Below are 14350 nucleotides of genomic sequence, written 5' to 3' on the forward strand. Positions count from 1 at the left end.
GATGACTCTACCATTAGCAAATTGCAAAACACGCAGCATTTATCCTTTTATCTTGGGTTGACAAACTCTGTAATTTGCGACAATTTCTTCTATATCGACTACAAACAATTAGAACAAGATTGTTGCCAGGACTTCTTTCAGCCCTTTATTAAGGAATACCTTTTCTGACAGGGTCCTCTTTACGCCCAACTTGAGTTGAGTCCAATTTTTAGTATAGAGTGAAATTACTACATTGAGGATTTTATTGGGAGGCCCCTTTCGCTCAGTTTTCCCTAACGGGTCTTCTGTCAATGGCATGAAAGGCCTTTTTAATGTTGATAAAGCATGCATGGAGAAATCTGTTATTGCTTAGTGATTTGTGGGCAAGTAGTGCCACATGTTATCTGTGGTTCTGCTTTTTTCCCCTGAACCCGGTTTGAACCAAAGGCATTAGATTAAGGTTTAATGGCATTCATGGAGCTGTTTCAAGATAAGGGAGGCGAAGTATTTAGCCTAAACTTCAAAAAAGTCTATAACGCAAAATTTGAGCTATTATTTCTACTTCACTTTTTGTTAATAGGTTGAATGTAAGACCCTTGCCAATATGTGAGTTTTGTGGCTGAGAGATAACAATTTTCAGAGTCCCAGGTCAATGCTTCCAACCAGTAGGTAGGATTAGTTTTGAAGATGATTGATGGTATTCCATCGGTCCCGGGGCAGCTTCTGTCCAGGGTTCCACACATCACTTTTTTTTTACTTCAGTGTGATGTCCTAAGTGCGACATGTATGACTTGACGTGGGTTCAGTGCTCATTGTGCTTTGCAACCAAGTGCAACAATGATGATCAATGCCCTCAGGATCAGTTTGATGCACAATAGGGTTCACCTCTCGATAGCCTCAATTCAGTATGCTATTATAGCACAGACGTTTGAGGTGATCAAGTGAAGGAAGGAAAGGGAAGGGAACAGCTGGGAAGGAAAACTGGAATAAGCACAACATACATTAATCACTCCACAGATTGTCCCGATACCTTAAGCATTTATCAAAACACTTCCCTGTCACATCTAAAAGAACGATTGGGTGATAATTTTTCAGGAGATTACGGTCCTCTCTTTTGTAGAGGGGGATGATATTACTACCTTGCCAAGACTTGGGGAATTACATCTAATTTTAAACAATATTCAAAGAATGGCTTCAAAATTCCAGCCCATAAGAAAGTATTTGCTTTGACAAGGCAGACTATCATACCTCTGTGCCGACTATTGTTAAATTCTAAAATAACATTAGCAATTTTATCTAGGGTAAATTCAAGATGTCAGAAACCACAATTAACATATATTGTGATGAATAACAGCTGATTGAAGATCAAAGCAAAACTTTACCTCTTGGTTAATTTTAATAATCTGCGGTTCAAGCTTAGTATATTTAATGGATCTGAGAATAGGAGAATTATTTGACATTGGGAACATGTAACCTAGTTGCAAAGGTATTGCGCGATGTACTCAAAATTCATTCAAAGACAATAACATTTGAGTTTTTTTGGAAAGTGATTTTAGGGTGCCGTACAACCAATTTGTTAGTCTATCACTTGCTACGTATTTCCAAACGTAAACGCGTTTTGGGCGAGTTCTTAGTTCGAAACTAGATACCCTAGACTCCCTAATTTTAACTACATTAAGATTAAGTGAAAGATAAAGCTGTGAATGATCACTCCACTAATTGGGGCATATTTCCAGATTAAAAATAACATTAATACTCCAATATTGTACAAAAATGTAATCAATCAAAGAGCTATGCAAGCCCCCAATCCTAGTGAAATTATGAATAAGCGATTGATCAAATCACCCATTTATCACAGCCATATTTAACTTCAAAACCCAAGTTCTCAATTGAAAAGAACTATCACAACACTTGTTTGAAAAAATGAGGGGCGTAAGACACCAAAGTGCATCTAATTCCGAGGGTCCAATTTTCCAGTATGCAGCAGTGATTCTCGTATTGTGTCTACAGACATAATTAAAATTGATTTTCGATACCTAGCAATTAGACGTCATAAGACCAGTTGGAGATCAGACCGTGATAAAGAAAAAATTATGAAGGACCATAGTAAACATTACAAAGGAAAACATTCATACAATAACTCATCTGATCCCATATAGGAGCAATACACAACCAAGGCATAAGGTATTGTGGCTAACAATTGTGAGTTTTTCCAACCAAAAGAAGGTCTCAACAAAATGGATAACCCCCCCCACCTCCCCCACCCCCTCCCCCCACCCCCCACCCCCACCCCACTTGGATGGCTTTTGATTGAAGGGGTGGCTGGGCAACAATAAACTTGATAATTATCTAAATCAAAATCATTTGTTAACCATGTTTCTTGTAAACAAATAATTAATAAATCATCATAATAAGAACTGAAATAATCCAGAGACAAGAATACCTGCTGCTAAGCCACATTCCAGCTACATAACTTCTACATGGTCCTACGGGGAATGATTGCTGGCAAGCACATTAGGGAGCTAGGACCATATGTTAGGACCAACTTTAAAAGTTCCTAACTAGCCACATACTTTACTTTCCCCTTTATTTGTATGAGGCCATTCAATTTAACAATTGTCAAATGTCTGCAAGATACTTAACTTCTCAACGTAATGTATTGAGAAGGACTAGAAAAGCACTGTAAGGAATGGGGGGTAAGAGAGACACAAGGCCCATTGTTCACATCAGTCCCAAAAACTGGGAGAACGTCTATGTCCATTTCCTAAAAGAACACACTATGTTTCGTACTAGGTAAGAGATTAATTCTGAGTGGAAATAACCAATTAACTGAACCAAAACAATTTCCTTAGAGGAAACTATCCCAAGATCATATACATTAAACAAGCATTGGCTTAGCCAATAGGTCTCGCTTTTGGGACCTTACAAGTGTTTAGTTATTCAGCACAATATCCTTGGTGCAACAACATCAACTGTTGCATGGCTAAACGCTTGTAAGGTCCCAAAGCGAGACCTATTGGCTATACTGAGATAGTCAGATCATGTTGTATCTTCGGCAGGGCTTTTGATGTTTTGTTTTACTCCCATTGGTTTGTTATTTTTCTTAATTAGTCTATTTCATTGGCCTGACTTCTGGGTTTCAGTTGCAATGGCGGAATGGGGGAATCACTAGCTGCTTGTTCCATGATAACTCTTTGTCACTGCTAGGATGGTACAGCCTGCAACAACTATGAAATGTTTTCAGTATTCTCTGCCTCTCAGATGTCCTGACGCACTGCTACACTGGGATGACTTGACAGCAGATGTACTAGACAATTTGAAATCATATCATAATCGTTATTTCAACTAAAAGCCATAAAAGAACAAATAAAAATACAAACAGAATAAAAACACATAAAATGTAAATCGGGCAATTGGCATCGAAGGGGTCAATTGCCAAAAGTGCAAGTTGAGATATAGTTCAATACAAGCAATACTATCATGAAACAACTAATTACCACCAGTAAAAGTTTTGACAAAAGTCAGTGAAGCTAGTGTGGGCTTAGGAAGGAGAGAGTGGGCGAAGATCTACACCAGATGATCTAAGTATGCAAAGACTCTTGAAGTGTGTGCTTCGGAAGGAGGAAGTGGGCGAAGACCTACCCCTGAGGAACTGAATGTTTGACGACTCTTAAAGTGTGCACCTCTTTGTTCCAGTACTCTGAAACCCAGATTTCTATTGAACTGTGTTCATTGCCAATGTTGCAGCAGTGGAAAGCACATAAGTCCAGGAACACCTCAAATGTATTCAGGTTCGGAATATGTAGGTAATCCTGCTCCTCTTTCTGTGGCCTAGCTCCTGGTTCCTAAAAGCACCCTTGTCCTTACAGAGTGCCCTGGGTAATGTGAGAGGATGTTGCGCTCCCTGAAAAACTGATGACCTCTGGGCAGGATAGTGATTTTTGTGTGGGTCCCTACAGGCAAATGTGTGGGTGAAACACCGAGACACCCGTGGAACAAGAAGACAGCTCACAGTGTGTGCTCTTCGGCACCGGGAAAAATTATATCGCTTTCCATCTTGTTGTTTTAATAGGCCCTGCATCAAAGACCTTCACCTAAAATGAATAGTTTATTTTTCTTTATGCCCAACATCAGTACTTCGCCACTAGTGTGTTCCGTACATTGGAGTTTGAAAAATACAAGAGTCCAGGTTGTGAATTCCAAAATGTGTAAATGGTCGTGCCTTTTTAGTAAGACAGTGGCTGGTGTTCTAACCACCAGCCGCAAGGTTCTAGTTTGTCTTTCTTCACTTTTCATGGCGGTGACACTGACTGCACGAACTGTCATGGCAGCCCCCTATCGGTGTTGCTGCCGTGCCGGGATGTTGCCGTGGCTGCTGCAAAGTGGAGTGGGTGCCAGGGCACCTAGATACCAGGAGGGGAAGCATGCCTCCGTTTTATTAAGTCAATTAAGAAGCGCCCAGAGCAGAGCTTGGAGCAACAAACATGCTGACAGTGTGGAGGTTGATGTGGGGGGAAGGTAAGGAGCAGCAGAGTAGACAACACTCATGGGTCAACACTTTTGCTACGTGTGTGCAGAGTGACATGGGGGTGGGGTAAATGAGAAGTACAGGACAACACTCGTGCTCTAAATTTGTGAAAGCAGCACAGTGGTAATGTGCAAACAGGCAAAAGAATCAACACATGTGTAATTAATTGATCATTGGTATTGTAGGTTAGTGATACCAAGCATTGGCCATGAGATGCGATCTGTGGTGGGGGAGGGGAGAAGTGGGAGGTGTGTGTGTGCGCATAGTGAGCTTCACTCCAACTAAAAAAATAACATGTCTACGTGCTTGGGAACAATGTCAACAGAAACTAGAACATTGCCTCGCGTGAAACTAAAACACGCTTGCCTTGAAGTAATAAAAACCAGATGGCGCTTCAGACAGTGAAAGGCTGCAGCAGCTATCCGAGTGCATGAAGCTGACGAGGAGGGAGGGCGGTTGGGGAGGGGATTCACACGAGAAAGCCAGATGGCTGCTGTGCACGTCGCGCGTGCTTGTGCACATAACAGCAAGCTGGTGGTCGGCAAAAGCCTATGGGTAGCACTTTGGAAACCCGCAGTTCACTTCCGGTTAGTAAGCTAAATTTCTAGCAGCTTCTGGTCTCTTACTTCACCCAGCGCCAAGACGCCCATGGGCAATCCCGCGCTTTATAAATCTACAAATCAAATCAAATCTAAACGCCTCGCCAAAGCAGCGAGCCCTTGTGCGCGTAACAGCAAGCTGGTGGCCGGCAAAAGCATGTGGGTAGCACTTTGGAAACCTGCTTACTAAATGTCTCGCTAGACAGAGCATGCGCTGGCTCAGGCGAGACCTAAAAAAGATTTAACCTCCTGACAATTCAGGGATGAGTGGTCATTAAGTGCAGGAAACAATTCAACACATTTTAGAGTACTTGAGTGGATCCTAGTGGACAGTGCTTCCTGCGAGATAGCTACCACACCATTCCTTAATCCTCTCTTATTTATTGGGGTAAATGTGACAGCATTGGGATTGAGATCAAAGGTTTTCCCCATCATAGCCTCTGTAACCCAGGAGATACTCCCACCACCAATATTTATCCTGCAGTCTCCCACCAAGTGCACATAACAAGATGGCAACACCTCATCAGTCAATCAAAATAGATTTGTAAAACACTGCTTATCACCTGTGAGGGTATACAGGTTCTGGGGCAGTGGTGGAGGTTTGGGTGATGTTGCTGCTGAGTTGAATTATTTGAAGAGCCAGGTCTTCAGGTCCTTCTTGAACTGCTGCAGGGTGGGGGATGCGGAGGTGGACACCATTTCAGGACCTGGCTGCCAGATGTGAGAAAGCACGGCCACTGATCCTGCTTTTGTGGATGCGGGATGTGTGTGCCAGGAAGAGGGATGAGGAGCGAAGTTTGCAGGTGGGTTGGTAGAATCTCAACCTGTATTTAAGGTAGGTTGACTCTTGTTGTGAAGGGCATTGTAGGTGTTTGTGAGCAGTTTGAACTGACACCGGTTGCTGACAGGGAGCCAGTGTAGCGCTTTGAGGTCGGGGAGGTGTGGGTCTGCCTCGGGATGTCGAGGATGAACCTGGCTGTTGTGCTCTAGATTATCTGGAGTATGTTTAGTAGTTGAACAATGATTCCCATGTAGAGGGAGTTGCTGTAGTCCTGGTGATGAGGGCCTGGGTGACAGTGTGGTAAGTTCCTTGCTGATGGTGCTTTTTCCTAGAAATACTGTCCTGTAAAGACATAGGAGTCACAGAGACCTCTTGAGTGGAGGTCCTCTTTTCCTCCAACACAGCTGATTTGGGGAAGTTGGCAATGGTCAGCGAGAATGCTCCCCTCTGTTGCTGCTGCTATGGCTAGGAGAAAAAAGGATGCAGAAGGCAGGATGCAGGGATGACAAAATGTTTTCTACTTCTTTTCATAGGAAAGGATTTCACATCAAAAACTTTAATTTGGAATCTTGCCACCTCCCCGATAATGGCCACACTACACCGCTCTGTGAAGCATGCGGCTTGCATATTCAAACTACTGACTTCTACATCAAAAAGTCTGTTTCAAGTTCTTTAAGAGACCTGTGAGAAAAAGCACAGCTGGGGTAATAACCTGTGTGTGTCTGGTCTGGTGTTTTCACTAAAATCCAAGCTCTGCTATGTTTAAAAAATGTCAAATGCGTTCCTGCTTCATCTGAGACTGGCAAGTATCACTCCTACTTTAAACCAAAGACCGCAGCAGCTGTCTTATTTAGACACAGCTGGGGGTGTGCTCCTGGAAAAGGCTTTAACAGATAAAAGCCCACAGAATCGTCTTGTCAGAAACTTGATTTCATATAATGTTGTCCCCGTGCTTTGAGCATACGTGGCGTGCTCCCATTCCTTGCTGGGGATCCATTTGATCTCAGGTTGCAATTTGTGACACACAGTAGGAGCGAGCCTGCAGAAGGTAAAGAGGGTATTCGTCCTCTAAGTGAAGCTGAACTGTCTGTTCTTTTGCTGTAAATGCTAAGCCTTGAGAAATAAGCAAGTCACATGACAAAGTGTACGTGACAAGCTGTTGCTATGCTTCTCTTTCTGATTTCATAAATTCATGCCCATGTATAGCCAAGGACCGTATTCTGATTACTGATTGGATAAATGATTAGAAAACCCCAACTGTTTTGCTAGACAACTGGATCTCATTGGCTGTGTATCATGTGTGCAATATATGCAATATGTATTGTAATCTATAAAAACCCATGTTAAGTCCTGTATTTGAAGCGGGTCCACGTGGCACCTGTTTCCTCTGCAGCTGTTGAATAGCAAGATATGTTTGAAATCTCACTTCCTCATGTATTTTATTCATTTTAGACTTCCATGCGATATTGCAAAAATGTCAAATACTCTCCTGCTTCATCAGAGACTGGCAAGTAGCACTCTGAATTGGGTAAAAATACCTCAACAGTATTTTATTGAGGCCCTTCGGGGGTGAGCTCCTGGAAAAGGTTTTAACAGATAAGAGCCTTAGCCCAGAATAGTCTTGTCAGAAGCTTGAATTTCATATAATGCAGTCCCCATGCTTTGAATATGTGGCCTTCCCCCATTTCTCGCTGGGGTTCCTGACTCCCGGGTAATCCAGAGCTATGCAGAAGCCCTGTCAGACCCATTCTGCCTCTGTGCCTGCCCTGAGTCCCGCTGACCCCAGAGAAGTGCTTGCCACTCCCAGCTCGGTCTCGCATGCCCCAGCCTCCGCTCACCCCTGCGGGCTGCCCCACAGCAGGGCAGCACCAGGTCCCACATCTGTAGACTGTCACGCTCACTTTGGATTGAAGGGTGCTGCCGGCATCTGCTCTGTGATTGTTACACGCAGGAGGGGCACTTGGGGTGAGCCTTCAGAAGAAGAAGGCCCACCTGATTTTATGTCCATTTATATATGTGCTGAAAGCAAAGTGGGTAGAACCACTTTGTGACCCACGGATTGTCCCTGTAACTCATTTTAAGGGCATCCAGTGAAGCCAATTACTGGACTATACAGAAGCTTCTCTGGGGCCTTGTATGGTATGACTCGCTCTACAGATGGTCTAATGCAATGCAATACATACAGAGGTTGACAAGTAAAACACTTTGCATTCTCATGTATTGGACACACTCAGAAGAGACACATCGATTGTGTTTTTTTTTTCCTTTACTGGGAGGCTGTTTGGAGAAAATGTGTAGCAGAACACAGGCTGTGGTCCCTTTGAGTTTCAGCAGTTAATCCAGTCAGGAGACACCGAAAAAGGAATAACTGTTGTCCTTTTAATCAGGCATTTGGAATCAGACAGACTTGGAGCAATAAGAAGAGCGTTCCGTTCCACCAGTCCCTCGGCAGGCAGCGCTTTCCAAGAGAGATCAGTATAGGAGGAGACCGACCGGATTGTGAAAACCATTGAAAAAGCACCAAAGGAGACTGGATCATAGCAAGAAAGTGGTTCATGAGAGACTCAGAGATGGAATTTTGAAAAGAATTTTGTTGAAGTACCACAAAAATTCAAAACAAAGGATAGTGACTGGACTAACCAAGAGTAGGAGGCATTAAGAAACAGGAATACAATTATTGAGAAAGATCGAGAAATAATAACAAAAAAATACATATAAAAAAGGTCAACTAAGATCTCTTTAATCTCAAATAAAAACATTGAACGCTGTAAATGATCGGGCCGAAGGCAAACTATGGATTCATAGTCCTTCGCTTGAAGAATTGAATATGGCTGCAAGGGAAGAGTTCACAGATATATATGTGTGAAATGGATGAGATATTGAAATAAGTAAATGCAGCACAACCAATGATGTTCCCTTCCAAGTTTGATTTATTTAGAGTATGAATATGGTGTGTTCTTGGTTAGGTTTTTTAAGTGTATGATGTATCTAATAATGAAATGATAATTGGTGAATTGTAGATCGAACATAATTATATGATCTTTTTGTAATAAAGATGAATTGATTTGTGATTAAGGACTATTTGAAGTATTCTATCAATATATGACAATAGGTATTCATTATAATATTTGAGCGCGTCTTGAGATGGCACAGCACACACACGCACAAGTGGCTCTGCGGTTCTTGGTGCTGTGTGCCCTAATGAACTGCATTGTGGTTACTGAGGTGGCCTGGTCTTCAAAATAACAATGAGCTGACAATGCCTGCCCAGTAATGACCAATGACTAATTTGAGCTCCAACCATCACTTGTTTGTATACTTCAGTGCGATCCCCCAAGTGTGGTGGGTAAGCCCTGATGTGGTTCCTGTGCCTGCTGTGCCACTGGAGCCAGTCTGCACCCGACTGTAGAGCCCCAATCGGGATGTGTTTCAGTTCAGTGAGGACCTGGCCTGGTAGTTTGGGGTAGACTTTCATACTGGAGCAGGGTCAAGACTGATTTACGCATGACTGGGTCCAAGCTGAGGCGGCATGGTGTGGAAAAAGACAATGGACCTGGATGCAGCTGTGTAAATACCAATGGCTGAGATTAATTGAAGCATTCCATCCATCACTAGGTTCAATGGGTATGCCCTGACGTGGGTCCCTTGCTCACTGATCCACTAGAGCCAGGCTGCACCCGACAAACAATCCCCAATCAGGACTAAACTGGTCTTGGGTTGGTTGTGTTTCGGGAGGGCTGGCAGTTCGGGCTGGACTGCTTCTTTTGGAGCAGGATCAAGACTAATTTGCATATGGCTGTGTGGAAACTGAGAGGTGGCATGGTGTGCAAAATAATGACGAATTGAGATACGGCCCAAATAATTACCAGTGGTCCAGATTAATTCATGCATTCTATCCATCACTTTTTGTACGCTCAAGACCTGACTCTCCGACTGAACGGCAGACCTTCCTAACCCCCCCCCCCCCCCCCCCCCCCCCACCCAAGGCCTTGAGACCATAACCGGTGATTAGCCGCACTCTATAAGAACCTTGATTGACTGATTATGCTTCACTGCACTGTGGTTACAGTGTATGAAAAGTTATTAAAATCCTACTCTGTCTGGTTCCTATGCATTACAAACTCTGAATGCAGCTCCTTTCACACTTCTATGCATAGTTATTCACTATTTTATCAATAATGGACAGTTTATATGTTGGAATCCAACTCTGTAGCTCCTTAAGGTTTTATGAATTCAGTTGAGGGTCATTTGGGCAATCACAGTTACCAAACTACGAGAAGGTGGGTGTCTTCCCACTTTTACCCATAGCCAGGCTTTTTCACAAGTCCTGAAAACAACAAGCTATAAAGACCTCCTTTTCGAGCCGAGCTCCCCCTGTGCTTTGAAGTTTACGTTTTTCAGTTTCAGAATGCCTCAGTGTCTTTTTAGTGTTACTTTGGTGAATAACACACCTGCTAATACTGATTTTTCATCAAAACATTCTAATACGTGAAATGTTTTGTGAAGAATTTGGTTTAAGCTTGCCTAAAGCAATTATAATCTGTTTTTCATCTTTAAACGTGTATTTTTTTATTTTCAGATTGTGAACGAAGCAGCTAAATACAGATATCGGTCAGGAGATCTTTTTAATTGTGGATCTCTAACAATTCGAGCGCCTTGGGGCTGTGTGGGTCATGGCGCCCTATATCATTCTCAAAGTCCAGAAGCATTTTTCGCTCACTGCCCAGGAATAAAGGTACTGTAACACACTGTATTTTCTAAATACTAATTTATTATGTTGTGTTTATATAAATGGCATCGCTCATCGATACCTCTCGCAGACACTTCCTGCTACATCCATTCATGTTAAGTGCATTATAACAGTCCCATGAGCAACCAAAAGCCCCATCCAGATCCGGGTCTTTTAAAATACTGGGTGCCCTCTGCTGGAATGCAAGTCACTTACCTCTTTGCGAATCCCTCCTTGCATATGTGTATGCTGTAATGCATCTCCTACTGTTGCTCTTTGTCCCATTACTTCTCAATCATTTAAACATTTCTGTAGGTTAATGCTTGGCTACTACGGCCTTTATGCACCGCCATGGTCCTACTGTACGTAAAGTGCCACTGTTCGAAATCTTCACTCACATTAAATAAATGTAATGCAAACTGTAAAGAAAAATAAGACACAAATTCGAAGGTGCCTGAGCATTTCCCTAAAGTGAGCGAACATTGATAATCTAAAACAGTTTAAGGGAATCAGAACAAAAGTAGCATCAGTTACAGGGTCAATAAGGTGTTAGTTTTTAGAATAACAACAAAGATTGAGTGTGAAATTAAAATGCAATGCCAAATAATGAGAACATATTTTAAAACTGTAAAATAAAACGATAATCATAACAAATGTGATACTGAATAATAACAAGCCTTTGACTCCTACTGTAAATGAGTCCATTTCCAAATCTAATCCGGGATTTTGCGAAAGAGCAACAGCCAATTTCAAGTTTCCAGCACACTTTTCTGGATGAACTGAACTGATTTGTATTATAAGTATTTACTTTGACTTGCAACTCACATTCTAAAATCTGGCAACTGCTTATGTGCCCACAAGAAGAGACCCGCCAAATTCACACTGCCTCATCTGTTTCAAATACTCAGTTGTCTGCTTTCGTCTCTACTCTGGCCACAATGCCTGCCAATTCTTCTCTCCGAAGAGATCTAGCTATATGACCCTTCTCTCCAAAGACATTGATCACCTTTCTCCCAGAATACTTGTAAACCGTTTCTTCAACATATTTCCGCATTGTCTCACCAGTACAAGCCTTCTGGACACACTTTTGCCTAGCCTCATATAGTTTGTGCATAGTAATTGTCCATCCTGAAACATTTAACTCTGCACACTTTCGCTTAGTCCACCATGACATTCTTTGTAGTTAGGTCTGGTATTGGTATCGCTGATGCAAAGCTCTCCATTGCTATCCTCTGCACCGATGGTTGTTACCTGGAGTGAACCTCAGAAACCTACATCGGATACGTGATCTATCGGATCCTCTCTAGCCACATCTTTTCTGGTGGCACTCTAATGTTTCTTCCTTCATCTCCCCACAACATATCCACTTTATGCTCATTTATCAGATTGTTTGTCTGCTAACTAATACAGCATTCCCAAATCATCACACGCTGCCTTATGCTCAGTCCTAAGATGGGAACGATTATTGGTGTCCCTTAGTCGAATGTATCCAGAACCATCTACCTCCATCTCTTTCCCCTCTGACTTTATTTACCCCTGGGCAGAATCAGGGTTGCTTCGCAGGTAGGAAGAAATAAAGCCCAACACAGTTGGTTTTAGGGACACTGCGAAGGGCAGAGGCATTATATATACCTTAAGGATATTAAGATAAATATGTTGACTGGACCCCTGATCGTGTTCTGATAAGCAGCTTTCCTAGCAGGAAGCCTGTGTGCAGCGGCTGCCTGCAGGGTACTTCTGGAGCATTAGGAGGCAGGTCCCATTGGCAGGCTTTCCTGCTAGGAAACTGGCTTTGATACATTCAAGGGCAGCACCATGTAGTTGTTATGATTAAGATAACGACACTACCTACAGAGCATGCATGCAGATCCCCTGGCAGTGCTGGACAACACTGTAACTCTTCATTCCATGCTTTCCTTGCTGCACTGAATAGGGAATTTTGTTCGCTATAGGTCATTCTGCCTACGTTTTGTCTTTTTTAATTCAAGGCAGGAAGAGGAGCAGTTTATTGCAATTGACGGAGCTTTTGCATCTGCTTATCACTGTTTAAAAAGAGAAGCAATTCACTCACCACATCCGCACCCCTATCTGGTACAAAATTCTAAATGATCTTATCTCTGAAACAGTCATACCAAAGTGTTCCTCAACATCTTCATCTTGAATACCCTTCTGTGGACAGATTAGAAGCACTGAAAGTGTACTAGGCCCTTGACACACACTCATGCTCCTCCTCCTTTAAACAGTGCCAAGCCAAGCCTGCCAAAGTACATGGTTAAATGATTACCCTGGAGCAAAAAAGTTCACATTGGGCGCACACAAAGTCATCGTTTCTAAATCTTCGTCCGACTGATTAGCCTTCTAGACCCAGAAGAGGCTTCAAGGAAGTTTTACTTTGAGCCATAAAAGCATTCTTTCAAAATTACACTGCACAAACTGAATACTAACCAGAGAAACTCTCTCAACTCCTTCTCCAAACACCTTCGTACTGGCTCCATCAATGGTGAATACCCCTCTGTTCCATCTCCCTCATTGTGACCCACTGAGTTGCATTGATGTATACGGTTGTATCCTGCCATGAGTACTGCAGTTAGATGTATGCTTTCCTCCTGTACCAAATCTTACATTATCTACAGTATGAGCAAAACCAAGTCATCTTTGCTAATTATTGGCATAAAGTCCTCCATGTAACTCTCCCAAGCCATGGAAGCTCTACATTAGCTACCAAAAACATGTGCGCTATTCAAATTGCTTTGCCTAGCTCACAAATCCAACTATAGCTGAGCACTTCTCTACCTTTCCAGAATCTTACTTATTACCATGCCGACTACATATCTAAAAAACTGTCATCCAGCCTAAGTATTGTGGTTTGGGAGGCAGTCCCCGCAATATCCCAGTTCCTTGCTCTGAAAAACTCTTCTGTTGTCCCAGTGTCTCTGATCAGAGTGAATGGCAATCTGAAGAACTCTAAAGACTCGCCCAGTGAGCTCACCGGTCCCTCATATTTAGAATTGAAATACATTTCCCAGCCTTCCTCCATCATCTAGAAGTCTCACTGTATACTGTGTACTATTGGCTCCTTTGTTTAAGACCCAATCACGACTGGCCTGCAAAAATGGGGTGCAAGTTCCTAGAAGCACATGTAATGCCTGCAATTTACATGGATTTCATCTCTCGCAATTCATGGGAGCGCACATTTATGATTATCCTGTATCATTTAAACAGGATTTTGCATTTAAAATGGGATTACCGGCCCAAACGGGACTCTGCCGTTTGTGTTTAGATTAGTCCATGATCATTAAACACCCGCTAACCAATGCACACATGATGTGCCTTCCATTTCCTATATTATCTAGATGTCCTTTTGCTCGACATCTAAATCCCACAATACCATGTGATTCGTTTTTATTTCAGACTTTATGCACCAATGGTTGCTTCTGTAAATATCCTCATCTCTGGTATGCCTTCTCCATGATTAATTTGAAGGTGACTCTCCCAGGTGATAACTCAAACCTCCTCGTTTTCACCCCCATTCACCACTGCCCCTCAGTGATGATGTTGCATGAAGTGTTTGATACATGTATTGTCTTTGTGCGACTATCCTCTCCTTCCTTGTTTCTGTTACTAAGTACTAGTTTTATGTCATGTTTTTGAGATAGCGTCAATACTACTTTTCTGCTAAAATGCTAGCTAAATACTTTAATGTACTTATAAGAGCATTTACTTATGTACTTGAC

General features: G+C 42.5%; 1 protein-coding gene across 1 annotated transcript in view; it reads left to right on the top strand.

Moving 5' to 3' along the window:
- BCKDHB (branched chain keto acid dehydrogenase E1 subunit beta) overlaps positions 1-14350 on the top strand; it is a 1266052-nt gene that overhangs the window by 317382 nt on the left and 934320 nt on the right. Inside the window, exon 5 of the mRNA XM_078648121.1 lies at positions 10467-10622. Within this exon, the coding sequence (XP_078504247.1) occupies positions 10467-10622 (156 nt within the window). The remainder of the gene's footprint in view (positions 1-10466; positions 10623-14350) is intronic.

Source organism: Lissotriton helveticus, chromosome 6, assembly GCF_964261635.1.
Source record: "Lissotriton helveticus chromosome 6, aLisHel1.1, whole genome shotgun sequence".
NCBI lineage: Eukaryota > Metazoa > Chordata > Amphibia > Caudata > Salamandridae > Lissotriton > Lissotriton helveticus.